The 24335-nt window shown below is 36.3% G+C and overlaps 1 protein-coding gene across 1 annotated transcript in view; it reads left to right on the top strand.

The window, feature by feature from the left end:
* LOC112693339 overlaps positions 1-24335 on the top strand; it is a 58024-nt gene that overhangs the window by 6452 nt on the left and 27237 nt on the right. The window contains exon 2 of the mRNA XM_025568340.1: positions 12535-13655. Within this exon, the coding sequence (XP_025424125.1) occupies positions 12543-13655 (1113 nt within the window). The 5' untranslated portion in view covers positions 12535-12542. The remainder of the gene's footprint in view (positions 1-12534; positions 13656-24335) is intronic.

Genomic DNA, 24335 nt, shown 5'->3' with positions numbered 1-24335 from the left:
GTTATTAAATTAATACAGCGACGACGGAATAGTATGATTATAAACGTATAAGAAATAATATATTCGGATAACCTTATACATATTTTCGATACGATTCGGACCGATAGCAGTGGGTTTTCGGATACCTTTTCGTCTCTACAAGATAGTTCAACGCGACTTAGTCACAACGAACAAACGTAATTGCTCGAAACCAAATTTCACTAGGCTCCGCGATAAAAGTAGTAATATATTTATGATGTACGCCGTTATACACGTAAACATGTACCATTATTCTCTCGTCTCGTTGTCTGTGGAACTAAAACCGTGTGTGAACGAACACATCATATACGTACATATATTATCAGATGGTAACAGTCAGGCGTTAGAAGAAGTTAATCCAGTAGTTTATTTTCCTTCAGAGAAAAAGGTATATAGAGAAAGAGAGAGAGAGAGAGATTTGTGTTTGCGTTTAATTTCTATTTAGTTTTCGACGTAGACATTACACGCGATTTTCTGATGGACGCGCGCAGACGATCAATTAATAACCGTGTAACCGTCGTCCGTACCAGCGTATATTAAATTATGTGCATGGATATATAATAACGTGCGCGCGCGTTGTGTACGCTCTGTTGTAATCGGTATGAAGACGTTTTTTAATCGAGACGAACCGGTGTGCACGACGAGCGTCTATAACGTTCAAAGAATTATTTTATTTTTTTTCTAATCAATACCGTTTTTATAAATTTTCTTTCTCTCCCCGTATGCCATGGCACCGTATAATGCATGCCCGTTTATATTTGTGTACATTTTATACTATTATCTCGTACCGCTGTTGTTGCAGCACCGGTAGTATACCCGTGCAACGATATAATGTAGCCGCTGTCTCGCGAAACTCCTTTCCGATTGAGTCTTACTAGAAAACCGTTTCAGACACATCACTCGTCGAGTGGCGCGCGCGTCGTACACGCTTTCACCTGCAGCGTACATACATCAGTCGGCGGTGCGCACATTCCTCCGACTGTAATTTTGATAACGTACCGACCGACGAAAGCGCTCTAATTTTGTCGTACACGATACGTTTTTAGACTCCGTCGCCGTCACCTGTATTCATAGGCGCACAACTAAGGTGACGCAAGAAGGAGGGTCTTTAGAATCCCTATTTTTGTTTTTTTTTTTTTTTTAGTAAAATCTATAATTATAATGAAATACTATCGATTTTATTTTCAGAAATTTCAGCACTCCCAGTACTCGGGCTCTAGTTGCACCTATGCATATACTAATGTATCATATATTTTTTAATTTATTTCATTTTTTTTTTTTTTTGTTTGCATAAATTATTTTGTTTGTGATAATACACAATGCATAGTCGTGTACATACGGTAGGCACATGGCTTGATTATATGCAGCTCATTGTTCGTGTCAATCGTGCGCGCGCACGAGCGCATAATCGCTTTTGGTATAAAAATGTAATATATGAGCCGTGGGGCAAGTTGCTCGATGCTTTCAACAGAGCAATATTTACTCTTATATATTTATTTACATTTTGTTACTTCGATGAGTTACAGCCGTTACGGTACAAAACCATGACTACGGTCGAGCTACTAAATATGGTATATTCATATGAAAATTAGTTAATACATGTTAAATATCTATTAAAAGTCTACTGTTTACTTTTGGTGTTTTATTTTTGTCACATGGGGTAGTAGATAGATATTATGTTTTTTGAAAATTTTTATTACTTACTAAAATCACTTACAAATATTTACAGAACATTATTCTTTAAAATTTGATAACATTAACGGATATCGCATACGTAACTTATAATTTTTCCTATTCACACTCATTTATTCCTTTAAGTTTTACAAATATCGAGTAACCGTGTACGAAATTTTATCTAAATTTCAACGATTTTGGACGAATTAATAGAGATTTCGAACATGAACATCAATCAGATGAAGACAGAAGATTACAGTACACACACATACATATATATAATATATATATATTATAGTAGATAAAAAGAAACTTTATGATTGATGAACAAAATGAGTAACTTAAATGTTACAAAATTACACGTTTTAGTAATCACTAACTTCCTAGTTTTAATCGTCATAAACCGAGGATGATCGTATAGACTAGGGATGGCAAACATAAATAAGTTCACGGGCTAAACGGATAAATACAATAATATCAAGAGCCAAAATGTTTGTAGACACATTTTATATAAGTAAATCATTTTTTAATAGATTGATATTTCAAAAAAAAAAAAATGAAAATTCATAATAATAATATGATAAGTAAATTTGAATTTTATAAATGAAACGCAAGCCGCATCTGACAATGACAAGAGCCACATGTGGCACGTGAGTCGCAAGTTGGCCACCCCCGGTATAGTCGGTAAATATAAACACGTGGTCCGTCGTACGGTGGGTACTTATACCGCGTAGAGGTACTTATACAGATTATATTTAAAACTCCTCGTAACGGGGTCGTCCTCGTTCACCATGTTTATTTTTTTCCATTTTCGCGTAGGCATCAGGTGTACCTGTCCCTGCATAGTCATTATAGTCGGCTAGTCATCCGGGTAACGCAGAATAATTATCATAGTCGTCTTCGTGATTTACTGTTTAACGAATTGAACGTCTCATGAATCGTTTTAGGTTCAACTCGCAATAATTTCATCGGGCGTCGTCGTCCGACTGAATCTGCAGCAGCAACTTGCTCGAAGTACCTCAGCTCAAAAACTGCAGTCGAGGTCCCTCGATCTTGTCTGTTACGCATCGCGACCCGGACGAATGATATTTACACACAAATAATAAAAATATATGTAACAACGCGTATACGTATATATTTTCAAATCGCGATCGCGGTCGTAATAAATATAATTTTGCGATCGATTGTCGTGTGTCCCACATTTGGCGCACGCGTAGCGGAGAAAGTGGCGCGAAGTCAAACGATCAAGGCCACGGCGAGACTCTCGGTGTATACCTATATAAGTATGCACAAGCACGCGTCCACAAATATATTATGTATCGATGGCTAGAACAAAAGGAACGAGAGACACGGCAACGGAAGAGATGAAAGTGAATTGTTTATTTCGGTGTGACGACGACGACGACGACTGCTCGTTTCCAATGTTTTATTTTTTATTTTGCTCTTTTTCGATCGTATATTCGGTCATTGTGTATCAAAGTGTTTTTCACGCTTTTAATGTAATAATATGTACGCAACATGCACCGTGTAGGTGTAATCTATAGGTATATTTGTATGCTCTGTATGCATCGATGGGACCGACCGACCGACCGACCGATTTATAACGGCGACGTTGGTCGCTTTCTCGCGTGGAAGAGAGAAACAAAATAATCTCATAGAGACGTGCATAATATACATATATATATATATATATAAATTCATATGTGTGGGTTGTTATGTATCTTCCATTTTTTTTTCCTTTTGGTCGAAGTTGACCTTGACTGAAGCACGCGACGTTCTATGCAAGTGTTAATACAAGTAGGAAGTAGGTATATACACGTGTGCCTACGTTTATTATATGTACCTATTATTTGTATGTGTATGAAATGTAGAAATGAAGGGACTAGCAGAGAATAGGAAAGATTGGTTGAAGCGACAAGGCGATATTGCCTTTAGATAAAAAAATAAAAAATTAACAGTATAATAATATATATTATGCATGTGTTCGAGAATTCCTTCATCGTTATGCCGATATTTTGGGTACAGTTATTCTATAGAATTTAAACGCTTAGTTTGTCCTTTGAAGGGTACCTACGCGTAATTTTTTTCGGAAAATACGATTTAGATTTTCGATATTTTTTTTTGTCATCACACATGGTACTCGGATAACGTATATTCTATGCATATAGATCATCACAATCGCTTGGCCGAAATCATCAAGTTTTATACACACAGATCATTGATATTATCTTGTCCTCCGTCAATACATTAAAGATTTCGATCAAACATCTTAAGAATAGATCTGAAGTCGCTGATTGTAGAAAAAAATTAATGTTTCAAACTAATTTAAGACACTATTGTGGTTATTCATATCGGTTTAAATCGAATAAGTATACACGTTTGTTCTTGTTCATTTTTTTTTAATGTGTTAAACAAGTGTTTTTAGAATATTATTAATTGTAATTTAATTTCAAGATTTTAATCAGTATAACTATGTTTAATACTTTGTGAAATGCGATGTGTATATATATACACAATTGTGGTTTGTTCAAGGTTGAATATTTTTTAAATGGTAAGTTTTAAAGTTGTTCCTGCACACGTTTAAAATAAACTCGAACAAAACAAATTATTTTGAAGATTGGAATTAATTATTTATGTTATTAAATACCATGGCTTAAGCTACTCTGTTTCTTACCATAAAATGTAAGAAGTAACAGTTTATTATTAAATATTAAAAAAAAAAAAGTAATAGAATATAAAAATTGAATATTTTTGATTGCATGCACTATGATTATACATATTACATCTAGTTTAAATAAAATAATATATTAATTTCATTTTATTTTTTTATTCATTCAAAACTCAAAAAGTTAAACTTGAAGTATATTCCTTTTATGTAGAAATGTATGTGTAATAAAATCTGTTTGGGACTTAATTTCTGTTTTATGGCCTGGCAATATTTTCTAAGTGGTTACAATAAAATATTACCATCATAATAGTTTATAAAAATGTAATGTACAATGCATGTAGATTTTAAATATATACGAGTCGTTCCAATTAGACTTGCACTTAGTAAAATATAAATGGGTTTTGGTTATATACACACATTATTTTGTCAATTTTTATTGTACCGAATTTACTGTTGCTTTTTATGTTATTATCATTATATTATAATGTAATATAATCATTTATGAAATGTATTGAAAAATTATAACATTCTATCAATCAATGGTTATTAACTATTACTGTCAATATCTATACCAAAATAGCATAATGTCTAAGCTTGAGTAAAATTAAAGTTTCCTATTTACGTTCAGAAAAGAAATCTTAAAAACGATACAACGGCCGCACGAGTTTTCACTTTTCGAACTTTTAACCCGTAGCAGTATACGTAGCAGTATACGACTGATTAATTGACGAGCTACGGCGTTGATCTTTTGTAAACCTTTCAATCACAACGATTTCATACTCACCGAGCTCATATTTTATATGATGAGGCTAACAGCTCTGTTCACTTCGTGCCACGAGTTAAATAGAGAGAACTTGACGATGCATATTATTATACTTTCGAAGCGCAGAGGTTATATTATGTAGAAAAAAAACCACTTTTTTTTGTTCGCCTCGTGTGTTTATTATTGGAAAGGATATATTTTGCGCATCGCGTGTTTACATATTATATAGTTAACTGATATATCGTTTGACCTTTTCACCGAACGTTTCATGTTTAGAAAATACCAAAACCGGTGTGAAAAAATTGTCTACGAAGAACTTTGCGTTACGAAATCGTAATCGAAAAAAAAGTTGACTCGGCCGGAAACAGCAATAATTATTTTAGGTAGAGAAAAATATTAATAACATAATAATAAAAAGAAAAAACATAGTATAGGTAATAATAAAAAGTCCTTAGATCAGTGTTATTCAAGCCGATTACGATGTCGTTTGCTTTCTATACATGTATGATACATGCTAACACGCACATACACACACACACACACACATACACACATATTTATATGTAACCTGTGCTATCATATTTTGTATACATATCCGTGTACGGCTTCTTTATATTTGTTGTCGTATGTGCGCAATTTTACATTCGAAAGTCTATTAGAGAAATTATAGGAATGAAGTTATCTATAGTAAGTATAATATATATAACAGTTAACTGACAGTAACCGTAATGGTACAGTCTTTCTTGGTGACCTTTAGATGCCGACTAGATAATTAAATTAATTTCTTAGATGTATACATAATATTCAAGTACAATTTATACTTGATAAACAAATTTTATTTCTGATATTTTTGACTTTTTTTCTTATATATACGGTGAAATTATTAAAACCATAGATAATTTTTTATTTATACATTTTTTTTCTAAGTACAAATTTGTAATCAAATTAACATAAAAATATATATACTAAAATCATGATTAAGAATAAAAATAATAATGATAATATTAAAAATACGAATTCGCCCTTAAGAAATTAATGCCCGTGGCAACTGTTCCGTGTTTGACCTCTTTTTTATCAATATAACACTGCATGTAGCTGCGCCCCCGTATAATTAAAATGTTAAACTGATAATTCGCGCAACTTTAGGTACTACACCCGTTAAAATCTCATTTGCGCACGAACAAGTCGTAGATCCGGGACCATCGACGATTTACATAAATAACATTGATCCTATGTGCACTACACCAGTAAATATAAATTATGCATGTGTCTGAATTGTCATTCATTTGTATTACACATCATATTTATATTACACTTAAACGCGTGTCGGGCTATTGTTGTTGGTAGACACGTATTATTATTACGGTGCGGATGAGATCGAATGTACGTCGCAGACAGATATGTGTTCAGGCGCAACGTTATAATAACAATGAGATCATATCGTTCCGATAGAGACGATAATAATGATTATGGATCGTTAATGTAACATATTTTGTGTCCTTGCCGGGGGCCGGGACGATATCATAATGGACCGGAACAGTACTGCTTGTAACACTCGCGCGCGTATTGCTATGGATGTACGCATTGTGCACGGGACCTTTTGTTTTTCGGCCAGGACCGATTAAACGTCGGCCGGCGTGGGAACGTCGATCGGAAACAGCGGTGCGCACGTTCTACGCGCGCGTACGGCGACGACGTTTTCCTTCACTTCTTCCCCTCGAGTCCGGCGGACGGTTTATAGGACGCAGTCGACGTATTGTTCTGGTCGATTTTCACGACCGTGTACGCGTACATTTACATACGCATTATGTAGTGCCCGTGCGATTTAGAAAACGCGGTGAAACGCGTCGCGAACCGCATTGTCTTCGGATACCGACGGAATCGTTTTCGGGCGAAATCCGGTGCACAAGGTCGCGGATGAGCTTTCGTAGAACACGTTGCACCCGCGGCGCGAGAAGCAATACGAACGGATTTCTTTTTTTTTTTTACGATTTTCTTCGTCGTTTTCGTTTTCACGCAATGTCCAACACCGTGTGGTGATGTAATTTCAGTTTTTCCTACCGTAGAGCGGCAGTTATTGGGTATGCTCTTGTCGAATTTTCGCGGGGAGGAGACGTCAAACCGATCTTAAAATTTAATGTTTTGTACTTTATAGTACACGTATTATTTTCCTGATTTACAACTTGTCGATGGCTTTAAAAAAGACGCGTTTATATTTCGACTTTGGAATAGCTAAGCTCTGAACTGTGGCAAACGCACGAGTAACTCCAAAATAACGTCACTGGTGGTGGTATAACGTTGTAAAAACTTTGAAGAATAACAGCAATACGATGATAACATATACAAAAAAGGTACACGTGTATCTCGAACGCTTTTAGTAGGCATATTTAATAATAATAATAATAACAATAATATCTATATATGTTGGATTGCGCGCAGATGGTTACGCAAAAAATTCAACTATTACGGTCGCTATGGCTGTACATGTATCTAATGTCTATCACGTCCGACGTATTTTCTAATGAGTTTCTTTAGCCGTTATTATAATACACGTGTAATCCGCATTGAAAAGAAAACCATCGTGGCCACGGTTTAACGTGGCGTCAGCGACGTGTGCGTGTGTGGCAACGCGTATATATATAATAATATTCTGGAACGCTTTAACCGTTTAATAGGTATGTACATGAAAAGGTATAAACCAGACGAGACGGTTGGGGGAGCGCGTGTGTCCAGTGTAATAATATGCATTAATTGTGTGAAAAACCGTTGGAAAGCGAATAAAGAGAGAGAGAGAGAGAGAGAGAGAGAGAGAGAGAGTAAAGAGCTGTACACGATACGTCTACCCTAGGAATATTTGCGTATTAAAGCGAGTTAAAATGCGCATGTATAATACACGCTTAACGTCTTGTTCTTGTCGCCGAAGAGAAATTATTATTCACCATGACGGTAACATTTTTTTTTCGGAAAAATACAAAAATATTGCCAACACTCGGCGCATGTGCGTACAATGTGATCGCCGCCGTGGGTTTTGTTTAATTGATTATGTTGTTGTAAAATGCTTTTGGCCGTTTGAAAAAAACAAAAAAACAAATAGTAATCGACAAGGTGTGTTTCTTAAAGTATAATTATTTCCTCGTCGACGTTCATGTGACAGCCAAATAAGCCCCACGTGTTCACGGGTCATAATTTCAAAGAATGAATGGCTTAGGTATTGGTATCTTACGCAAATGCGACTCGACTAAACATTTGGTTGTTTTGGAAAAAAAAAACGCAGACCAAATGTAACTGTAAGTATATATTACTAATATAAATACTAATTAAACACCTTCAGCTGGAGCACTAAAATTTACCACGACACGACGTTACAGTGTTTTTTTTTTTTGTGCACTGTACAATTAAAACGATATAATTGTTCCTAATTTCTTTGCACTTAGAATTAAATGCGAACGAAATATAATGTAATTATTTTATTTTTTTTCTTCAAATATTTAATTAACCAAATAAATCATGGTGTCTGTTTTTAACTTTTTCGTTGTTGTCTTGACGACAACTATTTTCTTAGATGGTTTTTAATTATTTTTGGAACTGGAAATAATCTCTCATTTTTATGTAGTGCAATTTAAATCAGTTTACGAGATTAACAAAACTATATGTTATTTCTGAAATTCATAAATTGATGTAAATTAAAAGTAAATTAAAGTAGTATGGAAGTAGGCCAAGTTATACCCATCAGAGTTAGGTTAGATTATTCACATACGATTTTCTACTGCTGAATTCAGCTATAGTATAATACATAATAACTATGTACATCATTTAAAATCTGAATGACTTATATTTTTCTATGAATAATTCGTTTTTAAGTGGAAAAATTGTTTTTTCTATTAAACAATTGCACGTTGACATGCAATGCCTATCCATTATTTTTCTGTGAAATTTTTATTTAAAATTAATTATTTGGCTTAGAACATTGTTATATTTTCATTTATTTTCAATAACTTTTTTTAAAAATTTAGAAAAAAAAATACATTTCTAATACTCTAATATGTATTTATCACTAATACCTATATTGATTAACGTAAAATAATTTAATATTTATTTCATGCATTTTATTTGTATTAAGTTTACAATCAAAATATACTATTGTACATTGAATTCATTAAAAGTTTATCTAATACAATTTTTACATACACTAAATGTAAAATTCACATTAAAATCATAGCCTTTGTAAGAATATACATTTTAAATAGTCATCAGTTATAAAAAAATTGTGAAAAATTTAATAGTATTTAACTATTATTTTATTTTATTTTTTAGAAAACTTTTCATATTTATTTGACATCTTACATATACTTCAAAATCCACATTAATTGAAATGATTAAATTTAAGTTAGGTAATACGTTAAGCTAGCACGTTAAAAATTCATTAAATATCACAACAAATTAATTTTAATTATAAAAAATGGATAATTTACCGTTCAAAACATTAAAATTGTATAATTAAGTCAAATTACAATTAAATTACGTATTTATGATATTCATTTGTTTTAATTAAAAGATGTTCAGGCTTTGTTGCTACCATTATGGTACATAAATTATGCATGAGCTAATATGACGATTACAGGTCAAAAAATTAATTTTTCAATTCACTTTCATGATCGTGAAACGTACATTTTATTGTACGGAAGTGGGTTTAGACTTTTCGGCTATAAAGTAAAATTAAAGGTAATGTTTACAATAAAAGAAAACATGTACTATTGCGGTGATTTGTGGTGGTGCCTGCGGTGAGGTACGAGATATGGGTGAATAATAATTTATTTTATTTATAAGCCATAGGTATACAAACGTACAATACCACTGAATCGTTTTCGCATAGTTGTTGAAGAAGGGATGTTAAATTAGAGCTATCATTGTTGCCTATCTACGAGTTCATGTTTATTAGAAATTATAATCAACTGGTATTACGCACTAACCGTTCTAGACAGTATAAGTTATTAAAATAGTAAACCAGTGCAGTGTGTGTAGAACACAGTCCTTAGGATATTATTTTTGTAATAAACGAGATCGTACGCCATCGGGGTGGACACTTTCATACGAAGAAACAACTTCGTGAAATTAATTTTTGCGAAAAAAAAACCCGAAAACGAAGTCTACGGTGAAATCCGAAAGTTTCTGTATTAATAATCAGCGAAATGGTCAGGGAATATTTGTTGACCGTCGTCGTCATCGTCGGTGTTGTGCATGTTCTACGAGAATTCAACCCACACATACGCATATGAACATGTGTACAGTCGAGAGCGATTTCTATAGGTATCGCGAAAACTAAGTGATATATTGCCGTAGAAATTCATCGCTTTTTTTCGAACACACGGGTCGTCCGCGGTGGATTCATATATGTTACAGTTAATGTATTGAATCAGTTAGTTTATGAAATAACTAAAACGTGTAGGTAATTAATGTAATTTATACTTTAACTAGTTAATTTATACATTCCCTGGCATCACTTGGTTAATGTGTCAAACTGATACATTCATACATGTACAATATCGTTATTTTACTGTCCATCGTAGTAATAAATTAGATAAAACTGACGTTTTTGTTGTCGGTGACTGCAGTGTTCATGTACATTTATTGTGTTTGATAAAATTATTGTTGTACATGTATTATCATTAGGATTGTCAAAAAAATTGGTAGAGTTTAAAGTTTAGCATTAGTCTTACAGTCACATGCGTTCAGTGCTGGTTCGTCTGTCTCTACGACAGTTCGCATGTACAAATAAATAATTAATTAAATTTAAAATAAGTAAAACGTTATGAAATATTTTTAAATTTTAATGTATTTTATACTTTAACAAATATCAAACTAAAATTGTATAAAATAACTGTGGATGTTCTGTGAAATAATTGGTTGAAGTATAATTTTTGTGTATGATTTCATAAGTAATTCATGAACTACCTGTTTACTACATAAAACAACGGAATTCAATAACTTAACTAACCTAACACGTGCATGGTCTACGACGATTTCGACGTTCGGTTGTGCAACAAATATGATACACATAATGCGTGCTAAGCACATCCGCTCGTAAATTTCGTAGATCAGATAATAGAGTCGTTATTATTTTGTTGGGCTGGTTAGGTTAATATTTCTCTGTGCGCTCGGAATTTCGTCCGACGGGCTCGACGTTGCGTAACCGTTAGCCCGACTTATTGGATTTTCGTTAAGCCGCCGATTTTTCAGTCGAAAACGCCGTTCCACAATATTCCAAAACTGTTTGTATACCATACGGATCGAAGACACTTTCGTTTTCTTCGTGTACATTTCTGCAGTGTCGACCGCGCGCATCGGTCGTCGGTGTGTAACAGATTTAAAAGCTAAAAAAAAAAAAATACTCATAACGTAATTTTAATTACAATAAAGTTTGCGCATAGGATTATACAACGTTGTTGTATGTAAATAGTTCGATGGAAATTCGTATATTTTGCGGATTCACTGCGCGAGTGTTTGCGCACGAAAATGTAATATTATTTAATTTTCTTTCGAAACGAACGGCAATGTACACTTAAATATGCCGACACAATGTTTAAGTGTATATTTTAAATGCGATTATACTTTGAACTAAGCTCCAAAACAAAATAATATATATAATAGCCTCAACGGGTAATATTACGAATTTTAATATTTATTTCGACTCGTTAAATAAAAGCAAGTTTATACATAATAAATGTATTGTACACGCAGTCGAGTGGTTTGTAAAATATTGTTTCGGCGCGACAGATTATGATACTGGGTTGCGCAAACATCAATAATTACCGTTTAATAAGTCCTTAAATATTCAGCAGTGCTCTCCTGTACGTATAAATCTAACACAGATCCCCGTGATTGGGTTATTACGTCTTAACGAACCGTCAAATTGATCATATTGTTGTGCAACTCACGGACACGAAATACCATAGAGTATATTATTATAGTACCGAGCCTTGGAAGCGATTTTTTTTTCTTTGCTTCGGCTTACGTACAGCTCGCTTAAGACACCAATGGGGTCCTTTCCATTCTCGTCGCATTCTGTTTCGTCTTCTATTCTACTGGCCCGCCTTCCCTTCATTATTACTGTGACCAACGTGACCATTGTCCAGACACCTTGCTATCTATTCTCGTCAGAGGTCTTCCAAATAGAATCCACTCTCCAGCCACACGGCTAATAGGTTCTTTCGCTCGAAGGTACAATATCAAGACGATATATCTTAAGATTTTAGATTATTAGACCTTAGATCTCTTTGTTGTACCGCTCGGTAGGAGGTGATTATTATGATTTTGTGGAATTTTTGCGTTCGGAAGGGACTGCGTGTGTGTAATCTGAAGTTCACATGTTTATCCGTCGATTAATTTATTATTATTATTGTTATTTTTACAGAAAAATGAATGATGCATTCAGAAGCTTTGGTGTGGTTGACGACGGGAATCGGCGGCCCCTTGTCGGTGGTATGGTTGTGTTGGGCGATACTGGTGTTGTGGTTCGGCCGTGGCCAGTGGCGGCCGTCGGACCCATTGCTCATAGCGCTGTTGGCTGAGGCGATCGCCAAACAGGCGGCCGGCACCGCGGGCTCGGCGCTGTCGCTGTTCCGGCCGGACGAACCGGCGATGTGCAGCGCGGTGCAGTGGCTGTGGACGGCCGCGCACACCATGCAAGCGGGTACGCTGGCCTCGCTGGCGCTGATGGCCGGTCTGCGGCGCAAGAAGCGCACGGTGGCGGCCGGCGGCCGGCCGCTGCTGCTCTACCACCTGGCCAGCCTGTCGGTGGTGAGCGCGTGCGTGGGCGCGGCCGCGCTAATCGCGCAGACAGACCCGTGCTCGCCGCCGTCGGACCGCCGGTACGCCGTGTTCTCACTGGTGCTGCACGCCAGCCTGGCCTTGGTGGCCGGGGCGTCCGCAGCGTTCGGCTGCGTCGGTCACCGGAAGGGGCCCAACCCGCTGCTGGTCAACTCGTCGTCCGACCTGTCGTCGTGCATGTCCGAGATATCCACGGTGTCCAGCTGCAGCCGGGGTGGCATACGTCATAGCGTCAGTGACTGCAGCGACCGCACCGCCGTCACGTGTACCACGTCGGCCACGGCTGGCGGTTACCGGGCGGCCGGCGCAGCCGAGTGCGCCGGGCTGGTGCACGACTTGCTCCGGTTGCCGTCGGCGGGCGGTGCGCCGCCGGTCACGTTTCTCAGTGGTGCACCCAGGGCCGAGGACGACACGCTGCGTAGGCTGGACGAGACCAAGCGGCTCATCGATTCCGGCACGCTGATGGCCGCCAGCGACCGCGACAGCTACGCCGCGTCCACTATCAGGCCTTACCGTTACGGTTGTGGTGGCGGCGGCCACGGCTCCAGGTACCTGCCGTCCACCGCGGCCTCCGTGTCCGTATCGTCAACCAACAGCCGGGCTCCGTGCCTAGCCAAACGCGTGTCGCTCGTCCAGGACGTCCGCATCGGCTACGTGGTGGCCATACTGTTTATGTGCTACTTCGTCGACCACCTGCCCGTTCTGGTAAGTTACGCGCGGTAATCATTTTTTTTTCATGTGTGCACTTCATACGCGACCGTTTCCGTCGGCCAGGGGGAATAGTTTTAGAAATATTTTAATACTTGGGTTTCGTAGCGCCAAAAACTACCGAAATACGCGTTTTAATTTATTAAGACACTTGGAATAAAAACGCTATAATATCGTATTCTAAAAACATGAAAAATAATGAGCGATAATTTGTTTTCTTTGAAAATTGATAGTATTTATTTAGTGGTTATTTACGAATTAATACGTTTATAAATATTGAAACGGAAGTACGGCCGTTTTTCTATTACAGTAAATTTTTTTCTTACAATTTCATTTCAATTATGAGGTTTACAGAAAATTCATAATAAATTGTAATGTAATTGAATATAAGTAAATACAGCACCAAAACTTAAGGAATTCACTATATAATTAAAATTCTAAAAACATGTAAACATATGCAGCGTATAATTTTAAACTCGTAATCTTTGTTAACTAAAACGAATTCATAGCATATTCTTCTATTTTTTTTTCGGATTTTATAAGAATTAGAAAATGCTATAGATTCATAGTTCAGTTAATACCATATTGTATGTATATTACTGCAAGGATGGTTTTGGGGAACAATTACTTCCACATGTATTCGCATTGAATGCATGCAAGTTTTGTGTTTTTTCATTTTTTGGAAATCATTTAAATCACAGTTCTCGGCATCACAGGAAAACGCATCTGGCTACGTATACGTATTTATCCATATTATAGAAGTTTCCGTTCGTGTATGCAATTACAGCAGTTACATATGTAATATTATCATAACAATATAACAATCCGGGCGGGAAGTTTTATAAAATTAAGGGGAAAATAATGTTTTAAATTCACAGCACGTATTTCACGTGTGTATTTTTTATATTGTTATCGATTTAACATACTTGTATGTACACGAAGAAATAATCATACTTTCTTTCTTTCTGAAACACCGCCTGTTGTATTCTTTAAGTCATAAGGCATAATAAGCCCGTAGAAATCTCATGATTTTCTAAAAAAAAAAATTAAACGCACATAAGACCGCCATGTGCATATTTTATTTAATATCATATACCTACTCTTATTATACATATTTAGGCACATTAGATAAATATCTCGTCAGTAACCCGATCGGTGTGCATTTTGGTAATCTGCCGCAGTTAGTTTGTTTTCAACAAATTTTGTCAGACTATACCGGCTGTTATATCATATAACAGTGGGTATTTCTAAAAAAAGTTTTTATTTGTGAAACAGTCAGAAGAAAAAATAAGAAACGAACCACAAATGGTTTGACATATACCATAAAAATCGAATTTTTGTAGGTTTATTTTTTCGTTTTCAATTCTCAAGTTTAGGTTATTCGTGCGCTATTGTTTCCCATTTATTTTCAAAGTCATGTTACCATCGACTAGTATCGGAACTCGTTTTAAATCAATAAAAAAATAAAATAACACATTTTTACTACGTGCTCCAATTGGCCGTAAATCACGATATTGTTGTACCGCCCGTCCCAATGCGGTTCACTGCTCGAACGTTTAAAATCAACAAGAGAAAACCGGGTTTGTAGGATCATGAGAAACGAGTATCAATATGCATTGTAATGTAACACTACTTCGGTTGTGTATACTTACTGTCAATGTCACGTACAAATGAAATCCTACTGTAGAATTTCAATTATATTAACGGTGTGTTTACATTTTTATTGGTACAGTCGTACAGTATATTGACGTCGGTTCAACGATGGAGTCGCTTTCAAAGTTATTTTTATAGATATACTTTTTTCAAGAACCAAACTTTTTGCCGTTGTTTTTATCACCATTGTCAACATTATTTTCGGTCAATAATTCATAATTTTTCGCATTACATAAACTGCTAAAACACTGTAATAATCATGTTGGAAAGTAAACAGAAAATTCCATAACGCGTTGGACGTTAATTTATAGCCACATATTTTGTGCTAGTGGGGAAGGGAGTTTATACTGGTTTTCGAATTAAAATAATCCGTTGCCAAAATGCTATTAGTCTTTCGTGACATTTGACCATATTATTCTAAAAACAACAGAATATTATTTACGTCGTATGAAAAACATATTAAACGTGTATTTATTACGTACTACTTCTTGTAAGCCATTGTGAGTAGAAAATAATTATTTTTTCTTTTTAGAATTAGCTACAACTATAGAATGTTACGATTTAAGAGCTACGCATGTTTACAAATAAATAAACGAATATGTTTTTTTCAATTTTATCACACCACTATCATTGAATTCAAAGTGAACATTTGTTTAGAAGATGATAGAATTTCAAGTAAAGTTAGTTGCCGTTCACGTTAAACAAGTGCACAGGACGTTTCCACAGTAATTATTTATAAATGTATAAATTAATTAAAAATCTAATGAAAATTAAATCCATGTCTAATCAATGATAGATACCCTCCGTTGAACGGATGAAATGCGTGTGGGGGACACCCGGAAGATTGTTCGGCGCCACTGATTATTAGCGTACTTAAGTGTTTAAGGATTAGCGAGAGATTTATATTTTATGCGAAAAATGGAAATAATTTTCAATCCTATGGCTGCGAAACTAAATGTAATGACATTGGCAATTAGCTAGGTAGGTACCTCGTTATTTTATGTAACCGTAATGCATATTGTTTATGTAACGTCGGGAGTAAGATTTTATTTATTTGCGGGCGCCGTGAACAATACTAATTTCGTTCGCTGTTCTATCCGGTGTATATGTGTAGCGGATTATTAATCGACAATGTTTATGAAATTCTGCTGAAACAGAACCGAAACGACTTTTTCGAGATAGATTTATTATTTTTGCACGAGTAAATAATATACAAAAACGATGGTGGTGATGTACGTGTTGAAAAAGTAAAAGTCTTCAATGCGTTGTTTGCATTGTTACGTAAGCAAATCGAATAAATAGTTGACTATGGAAAACGAACGCATTATCATATATAATATACGAACGATTTAAAATCACTGATGATAATGTATAATAATAATATGAACCTACGTAGCCAACCGTATTTACTGCAGGCGTGTTTAGATATGTTACTAGGTTGCTCGCGGACAAGCGTTTATATTTTTTATTTTACATTACCCGGTGTTATATATATTTTTGAAATTTCAATACACCGCTTTTCGAATAACGTTTTTTTTTTTTTTTAAACTCAGTCGTTCTGTATGCAAATTAAAAAAGACTTCGATGGAATAATTTTTCGTTGAAATGCCGACGAACGCGGAACAATACACGACGCGTCCACCGTCCCGCCGTGCCGAGTCGATTTCACCCACGTGCCTTCGTACACAATACGTTTTAGTCCGTCTGCGCCTACGCACGTCATAATATTTGAAATATATTGATGTAGAAAAAAAAAAATTAATAAAAAATATCCACCGTCTTTGTCGACCACGATCATCAGTGATCCTATACAATGATTCCATGTCATTATAACGCGAGTTCTGTTACAAAAAAAAACATCTAGTGATCTTTTTATCCCGGGACTCGCTGCACTACACACACTCGTCACGGTAAGCACCTATTTCACGAAGTCCTCGCACTTAGCCGGTACACACGGGACGATACTTGTTTGATATCTTATGACCGCGTGTATCTCGTATTTGATGTTACGATATACCATACCGGCAATAAAAGCAGCGGCAGCGAGTCTCGGATTAAGATTACCGATGTAGACAATGCGGTCAAGTGAATATTTATGTATACGTAGCTCTATCGATTTACTTGTTAACGTGTTGCTATATTATTTAACATTCATATAGTCCGTCGTAACGCGGGTGTCCGCTGGTCCATAGGCCACGGTGTAACATCATGGATATTTCTATACCATTGTCTTCCTTTCATACTCACTAAAACAATATTAACATAAGTACAAGTACTCGGAATCGCTTCTTGTGTACGAAGTCATGTTACGAGCTGTACGAGTACATTATAATACGAGTACAATTCTGCTCCGATTCGAACTTTTGCATCCTTCCATAGTTTAGGATATATATATAATATAATATAGACATCTTTGTCTTAGTTGAATTTATTCAAACGTAAAAATAGATAAATTTACAAGTAATACTTAAATTTTAGACCATTGGTATAGCGAGAAAAACATTTATTTTGCTCTGAATAAATTTTCGGAGAGGATACCTGCTCCCAAAGTCTCATTTGATATCTCGTGAGCTTAGACAATGGATCTCGGGTAACATTTAAGAGATAATTAACGGTTTTCTTCATTCAAAAAACTTCCTGGTGTATAAAAATAAATTGCAAAAAAAGGAAAAACGCCCATTGTGTCTTATCAGGTAATTTTTTCCCCTACAATTACAAGTAGCATTCTACAAAATGAATTACGCGAAAATTTTGCGTATGATTAGTTTTCAATTTTTAAATTATTTCATGTAGGTACGTATATTTGTTTTCGAATAAGTTTTCCAAAATTTTTGTATCTTAAATGGTTTTCTCTTGTTAATTTTCTACTAATCACTCTTGTGTACGATACAATATGAATTTCTCATCGATCGGGACGTAGATACACAAATGGCCTCTACAAGAGGGACCAGTAACTAACTACTAACTCGTAACCAATAACTGTTGTAACTGGATAGATGGACCGCCCCCCTTAAGCCGTGTAAAAACTAAAAATATGAATAAGAAAACAGTTTACTAAAAATTATTTTGTCGATAATTTTATGTCAAAACTGTTAACTGTTTACAAAAATGTTTGCTTCTACAGAAGTTTGACTGTTAATTAGTTTGAATAAAAAATAATTTTTGTTTTAATTTTTTTATTGATAACTAAATTTTTACGTTACGCCATTGTGGTATAAAGTTTATAGAACTTAAAATTACTTCTCACGTATCAAGCAATAGGAAAAAAGGAATGGGATTTGTATGCAAATTGTAAGTATATGCAATATATTTTCGCCCCTCCCCCTTGTGGCTTCTAAAGAACCGCCACTACCGAGAAGTGGCAGTGTCCGCACCGACTCCCGCGGCGGTAATCGCGCACCGAATTTACTTTTTTTTCACGCGTGTACAGCCGAATACCACTGCTGCGCATGGCTCGCGTGTATTATCTCCCGCGCGCTGCCGTAACAACTGTTCGTTGCGGTCGGTGAGATTTCCGCGATTCCAGTAACGCGCCCGTGTCACTTGCGCAACCGGAGGACGTATGAAACAATGCGATTATCGTCCTTAATCCGTGTCGATAATTCTTGTGCTCGCGTAACGTGGCTCGCGGACGCGCGTGATGATAACGGTTGAACGACCGCGAGCTGTGGCGATAATGCCGGACAACAGCGTTTCGTTTCTTTCCCCGTCGCCGCGATAGGGCATCGTTCATTCGGACCAACGACTCAAAGTTCAACCGAGTAGAGCATTCGTAATTTGGACGAGAAATTAACCACCGATCGTTTCGATAAACTATTCATCAATAGGGGATTTACATAACTGTTCAACAACCTCGTACTACTAATGGGGCTGAATCATTTCGCAGTGATTTGAACTCACAGTTTTATCATCCACATTTTAATATTTATCGAGTAATTAACATTTCAAAAGAAGTTCAATCAGAAACCTTACTAAAAATGTATTCTATCAACAGACAAAAAATCAATATACTACACAATAACACTAAAGAAAAAAAAGAGCGTACGGTCTCCGCGCTGCAGCTGTACACATTCACGGTGCGCACGTGACCCGCAATACAGAGAATCGGCCATTTCACAAAACACTCCGGACGTGGGCGACCGAAAGTAGAAAGATCGTATCTTCATTGATTTTTATGAATATTGCAACCGGTTAGGCTTGTGTTGAACAATGATAATTAATGCGAAAACTCAAGAAGTACACATGTAACGGGGCAGGGGAAAAATATTTATTCGTATAACACGGTATCATAACAACTCACAAATTACTGCAGATATGATATTTTTATATTATACAGATTATCTGAGTGCACAGCTGTTTTGTTTTGTTTCAATCCATATTTTTCACTGGTAATGTAAGAAAATTCAAATAAAATAAAATAAATTAAAAATTTTCTCTCCTAAACGCGTTTATGATATCCGTCTGACGGGACTGTACGAGTCCAAGTAGTTTGGTTTTTTCGACGTTTTCGTAGTCACGGAATCACGGAGACCCGAAACGAGATCAATACACCGATTATCGCGTCTTCCTCAGGCGAACGGTTTTTGTCGCAACACACGTTACCGACAACCGGAATCGCCTCGATATCCGTCGCGTGATTTGCAAGCATAAGAATGCCGATTCTAATATTAAATATTTTACATCCACTCGTGCCCTTTTCTATTTATGCGCGTGTAACAGATGCGCGACGACACGGAACATCGTAAACGTTTCCCGCGGTTTGTAAATATACAAATGTGTTTATTAGACGGTCGCACTAAAGTTGTCTGCGAATTATTACGCAACGTATTCGCACGCATGCACTACACGCTTCTGTAGATGATACGTAATTTTTAGTATAGATGAATACGGTTAATATTTTGGGGTATGTGCCTTGACGGTAATTTTTCATCGTGATAACCTTCAGCATCACCACGTGTGACCAAACATACCGGGACAACACAAATCGTTTCAATGAATTCGTTAAAAATACAAAAAAAAAAAAAATTCACAAACATCAACCACATTACGCGAAAAAAAAATTGTACAACCGTGGTTTTCGATGTTTGCTGGTCGTCGCGACGCAGCTGAATGTACGACTTGTTGTGCAGCGCTGCACATACGCATACGGTTGTTGGCCGCGGTCGTGCAGTCGTGGCCTACAAATCGACGTTAGTCAATCGCGTCGGTCAGAGGAGTAGCCGGCCACACGCAATGGTATTGTATTGTAATTTACGCGACGTGCACTGCAACCGCTGCACGTCGTGGCCCACGCGCGCACAGGTCGTCGGACGGGGTCAACGGTTGACGGGCCGTAACAGTTTTTTTGAAATATAAAATAAAACGATCGGCGGAACAGAGAATTGTATAATGAACAACAGTGGTGTATTGGTAAATATATTTGTGCGTATACGCAACAAAAAAAACATTGACATCAATCCTAAAATAAATTTTCTCTCGATACGTTCGAAAAAATTGAATTAATCCTTTGTACCTGCATGTTTATGATATCTAATCTAATCACTACATATTATTTCATTCAACGTTGTTCATTATATTTAACAAAATATATTAAACACAGCGTACACATCAGTGTGATCTTTAGCAGATAAATATTTAATTCGATTTCATAGTTCATAACAATTGTTTCTAGTGAACTATTGAATTCTTATTATTTTTTTTTCGAGTTATTTTAGAATCGTATGATGTCGTCATGATACATATGCCAATATATCTCTGATAAAGAAACATCACACACCGCATTCGATACATACACAATGCACTGTTTGGTTAACCCTCGACTGGCGTCACCTCGGTAAACACGATAAAGCGTTTTGTACCCCCGTCACTGTTCGTCGACTGAACGTTAAACTTTTCGAGCGGCGCTTTTGAAAAAAACGATAAAACAATAATTATTTATTTGAAGTTTTACACTCGCCCATAAACTACACCCGTAACGAGCCACTCGGATAACCAACGTCTTGCGTCAACGCGGATCCCTCGTTTTCCAATCTATGTCTGTAAATCATGATAAGTATTTATTTACCACTATATACTTCACGTACCTCCTTGTTTGCCAACTGCATTTGGTTTCACGATCGATTTTCATTGGTGTGCATTTCTTTTTTTGTCGTTCTTGTGAACTTAAACACGAGTGTACACTATATACTTGTGATCAAGTGCCTGTATATACTGAACATATAAAGTAAGGCACATTTAATGCTTGAAAATTATGAACAATGGTAGATGTATTTTACGATTTTGATAACGTAGGTCGCTGTTTTAACGCGTACAGGATAAGCTAAATATTAATATTACGATTCACGGAAGAATTTTATTTTTCATTCGATGATCGAAAATCGGCGTACGATCACGGTTGAAATAAGTCGCGGCGGACACCCGTAAAAATCGGAATACGACGATTCGCGGTTTTAGCGGTTGTTCCAAGGTCGCCCTTGGGAAGAGTCCACTGCTCGCGCGGAAACGGCTGCTGACCCCGATTCATGACGGTCGCCACTGCTCTGGCAGGACCGCCGCCGTAACTTACCGTAAGCGGCCCAGTTTATCTCGTGCGGTCGATTTATCATTTGTTCCTCCACATGTCCGTCCATCCGTCGGTCAGTCAACGTTTCGTCACGCGTCATATTATCCTAATATTATTATTACTATTGTAATTATATGTATTTTTTTTCTCGGTCTGACGTCGTCAGTATCTTCTTCCCGTCGTCCTCCTTACTTGTGTACGTATCACACGCATTGTTTACCCGCGTTCGGCGTTTCGTGTACATCACGCATGCATAACTGTACACCGTGCACCGCATCATGCTGCGCGGCACAACGCGTCGTCGTATACATCGCGTTCGCGGTGCACGAACGCGCGTAAAGGTGCGTTTACATTAGAGTTCGCATACGAACGAATGGCGCACGAACACAACTGCACGAATAATGTAAACTGTCTGATCGCATACGAACGAAGACTTCGCGTGCGGTCGTGATCGACTGAAGAGCGGTAAGATCAAACAAACTATCCATTCAATTTGAACTGCAATCAGCCCGTATGCGTTGTTTGCGTCGTATTTTATGTTAAATATTCTATTTTGACTCAATTGTGGAGTGGACGGACGATGAATGTTCACATCTTATAAATTTATATAAATTAAGACCAATTCTATGGGATCCTGAACATCCCCATTATAAAATGGGCAAGAAAAAAATTGACTTCTGGTTGGAAATAGACAATGAATTAAAACGAGACTTGAACGAAACGAAAAAAAAAATGGAGAGTCTACTAGGATCTTGTAAAAAGTTTTGAATTTTTAAATTAAACACATGTGATTTTGACAACCCGATTTTACTCGACAATAGTTTGATCGGTACTAAGTATACTAGGTGTATCTGGAGGCGAATCTTGAGCGCACGAACGAGCGCACTAATATAAACGATATAGCAAATCTTCGTTCGTATGCGGGCTATGTGAACGCACCTTAATATGTATTTATAAACGATGCGCTCCGCATGCGGACGCGTGTATTTACCAGTGGCGTATATACAAGGAGGGGATTTGAGGGATCAATCCCTCCCTTGGTCTTTTTTTCCTCTAGTCTTAACGGACCAGCTTTTTTATGGGTTTATCGGACAATAGACATAAATACCGACGAAGTATTTGATGAACTAGACTTGATTTTGTATTATAATTACAAATAATAAATAATTATAATAGAAATAAATATTTGTAACGCGTAAAGGGTAAAGAATTTTTATTCCGCAAATAAAATATTATCATTATTATTGTACTGCATTTAGTGAATATTTTTTTGAAAAACTCAAAGGGAGGTGTATAGCCGCGCACTTGTATTTATGTCATCCAATGACCCATCCCTCGTCCCTATATCAATTCCTAAATAAGCCGCTAGTACGTACGATCCTTAGCGACAGCGGTCCTTAACGGTTTGTTCGTTCCGTAATCGGCCGTTTCCGTTTCGCGTGTTAAAGAGCTATTATAATATATGCGTTGCAGTTATAATACGCATATTATGCGTTTTCTTTACCGACGACGTTCCTCCTCTCCTCCGACGTCGCGCATCCGATTTTACGTCTCGTGTTCACGACGCACGCGGTCTCCACAAACTCGACCGTTCTCCGGCAACAATTCGTAAGAATAGAATTACAATTTTTTTCATTTTTTTTTTCACACCGTACGAAATGTACGCGAATAACAATACGTAACGTGTCTGATAATAACCGAAGACAGTGTTGTGTATCATGATAATGTTGCACCGTAACAAACGATATTAATAATTATACGTATTGATATTAGTATAGAACGCGACGCGTACAAATATATATTTATCATGTTTTTTTTAAATTTAATATTTGTCGAAGTACCAGTGTTGGGACTTATCTAGATAAATAACTCTAAGTCATCTAATTACTTATCCAAGATAAAATTTTTACTTATCTAGATAATTGTGTGTATTCTTGTCAAGATTAGAGTTATTTTTATTCTTGTACGGAGACGAATCCAACAAATCAGAGATCATAAAAATTGGTCCAGCCGCTCTTGAATTATAAATTCTGTAACTAATCCGAGTTTCTTTTATATATATAGATTTTATATTTATAATCATAATTCGTGTATTATTAATAAGTAATTATTATTTCTTGGTATGACATTTTGTTTGTATTTTCATGTCGGGAAAATATTTTTGGTATTTTTAAACTTAATTTCTTATTTTTCCATAGAAGAATAGAAGTTCTAAATATAGTAGATATTTGATTTTAGTAAGCACATATAACTCATACGTTGAATAGTCAATACTCTTGGAACCCGTAAAGTCGTAACTATTTATAGAATAATGAAAATCATAAAATTTAGATTATATGGAAAACAATATTGTTAATTTAAATAATTTCTTATGTATTCTGTATTTAATCTGATACGTATAGAGAAATTTTAATTTTTTTTTGTGTAACATTTTAGTGATTAATTATCATTAAATATTGTAC

This window comes from Sipha flava, unplaced genomic scaffold (assembly GCF_003268045.1).
Source record: "Sipha flava isolate LNK unplaced genomic scaffold, YSA_version1 85_pilon_pilon, whole genome shotgun sequence".
NCBI lineage: Eukaryota > Metazoa > Arthropoda > Insecta > Hemiptera > Aphididae > Sipha > Sipha flava.
The sequence above is the reverse complement of the archived record's forward strand: the minus strand, read 5'-3'. Positions and strand labels throughout refer to the sequence as shown.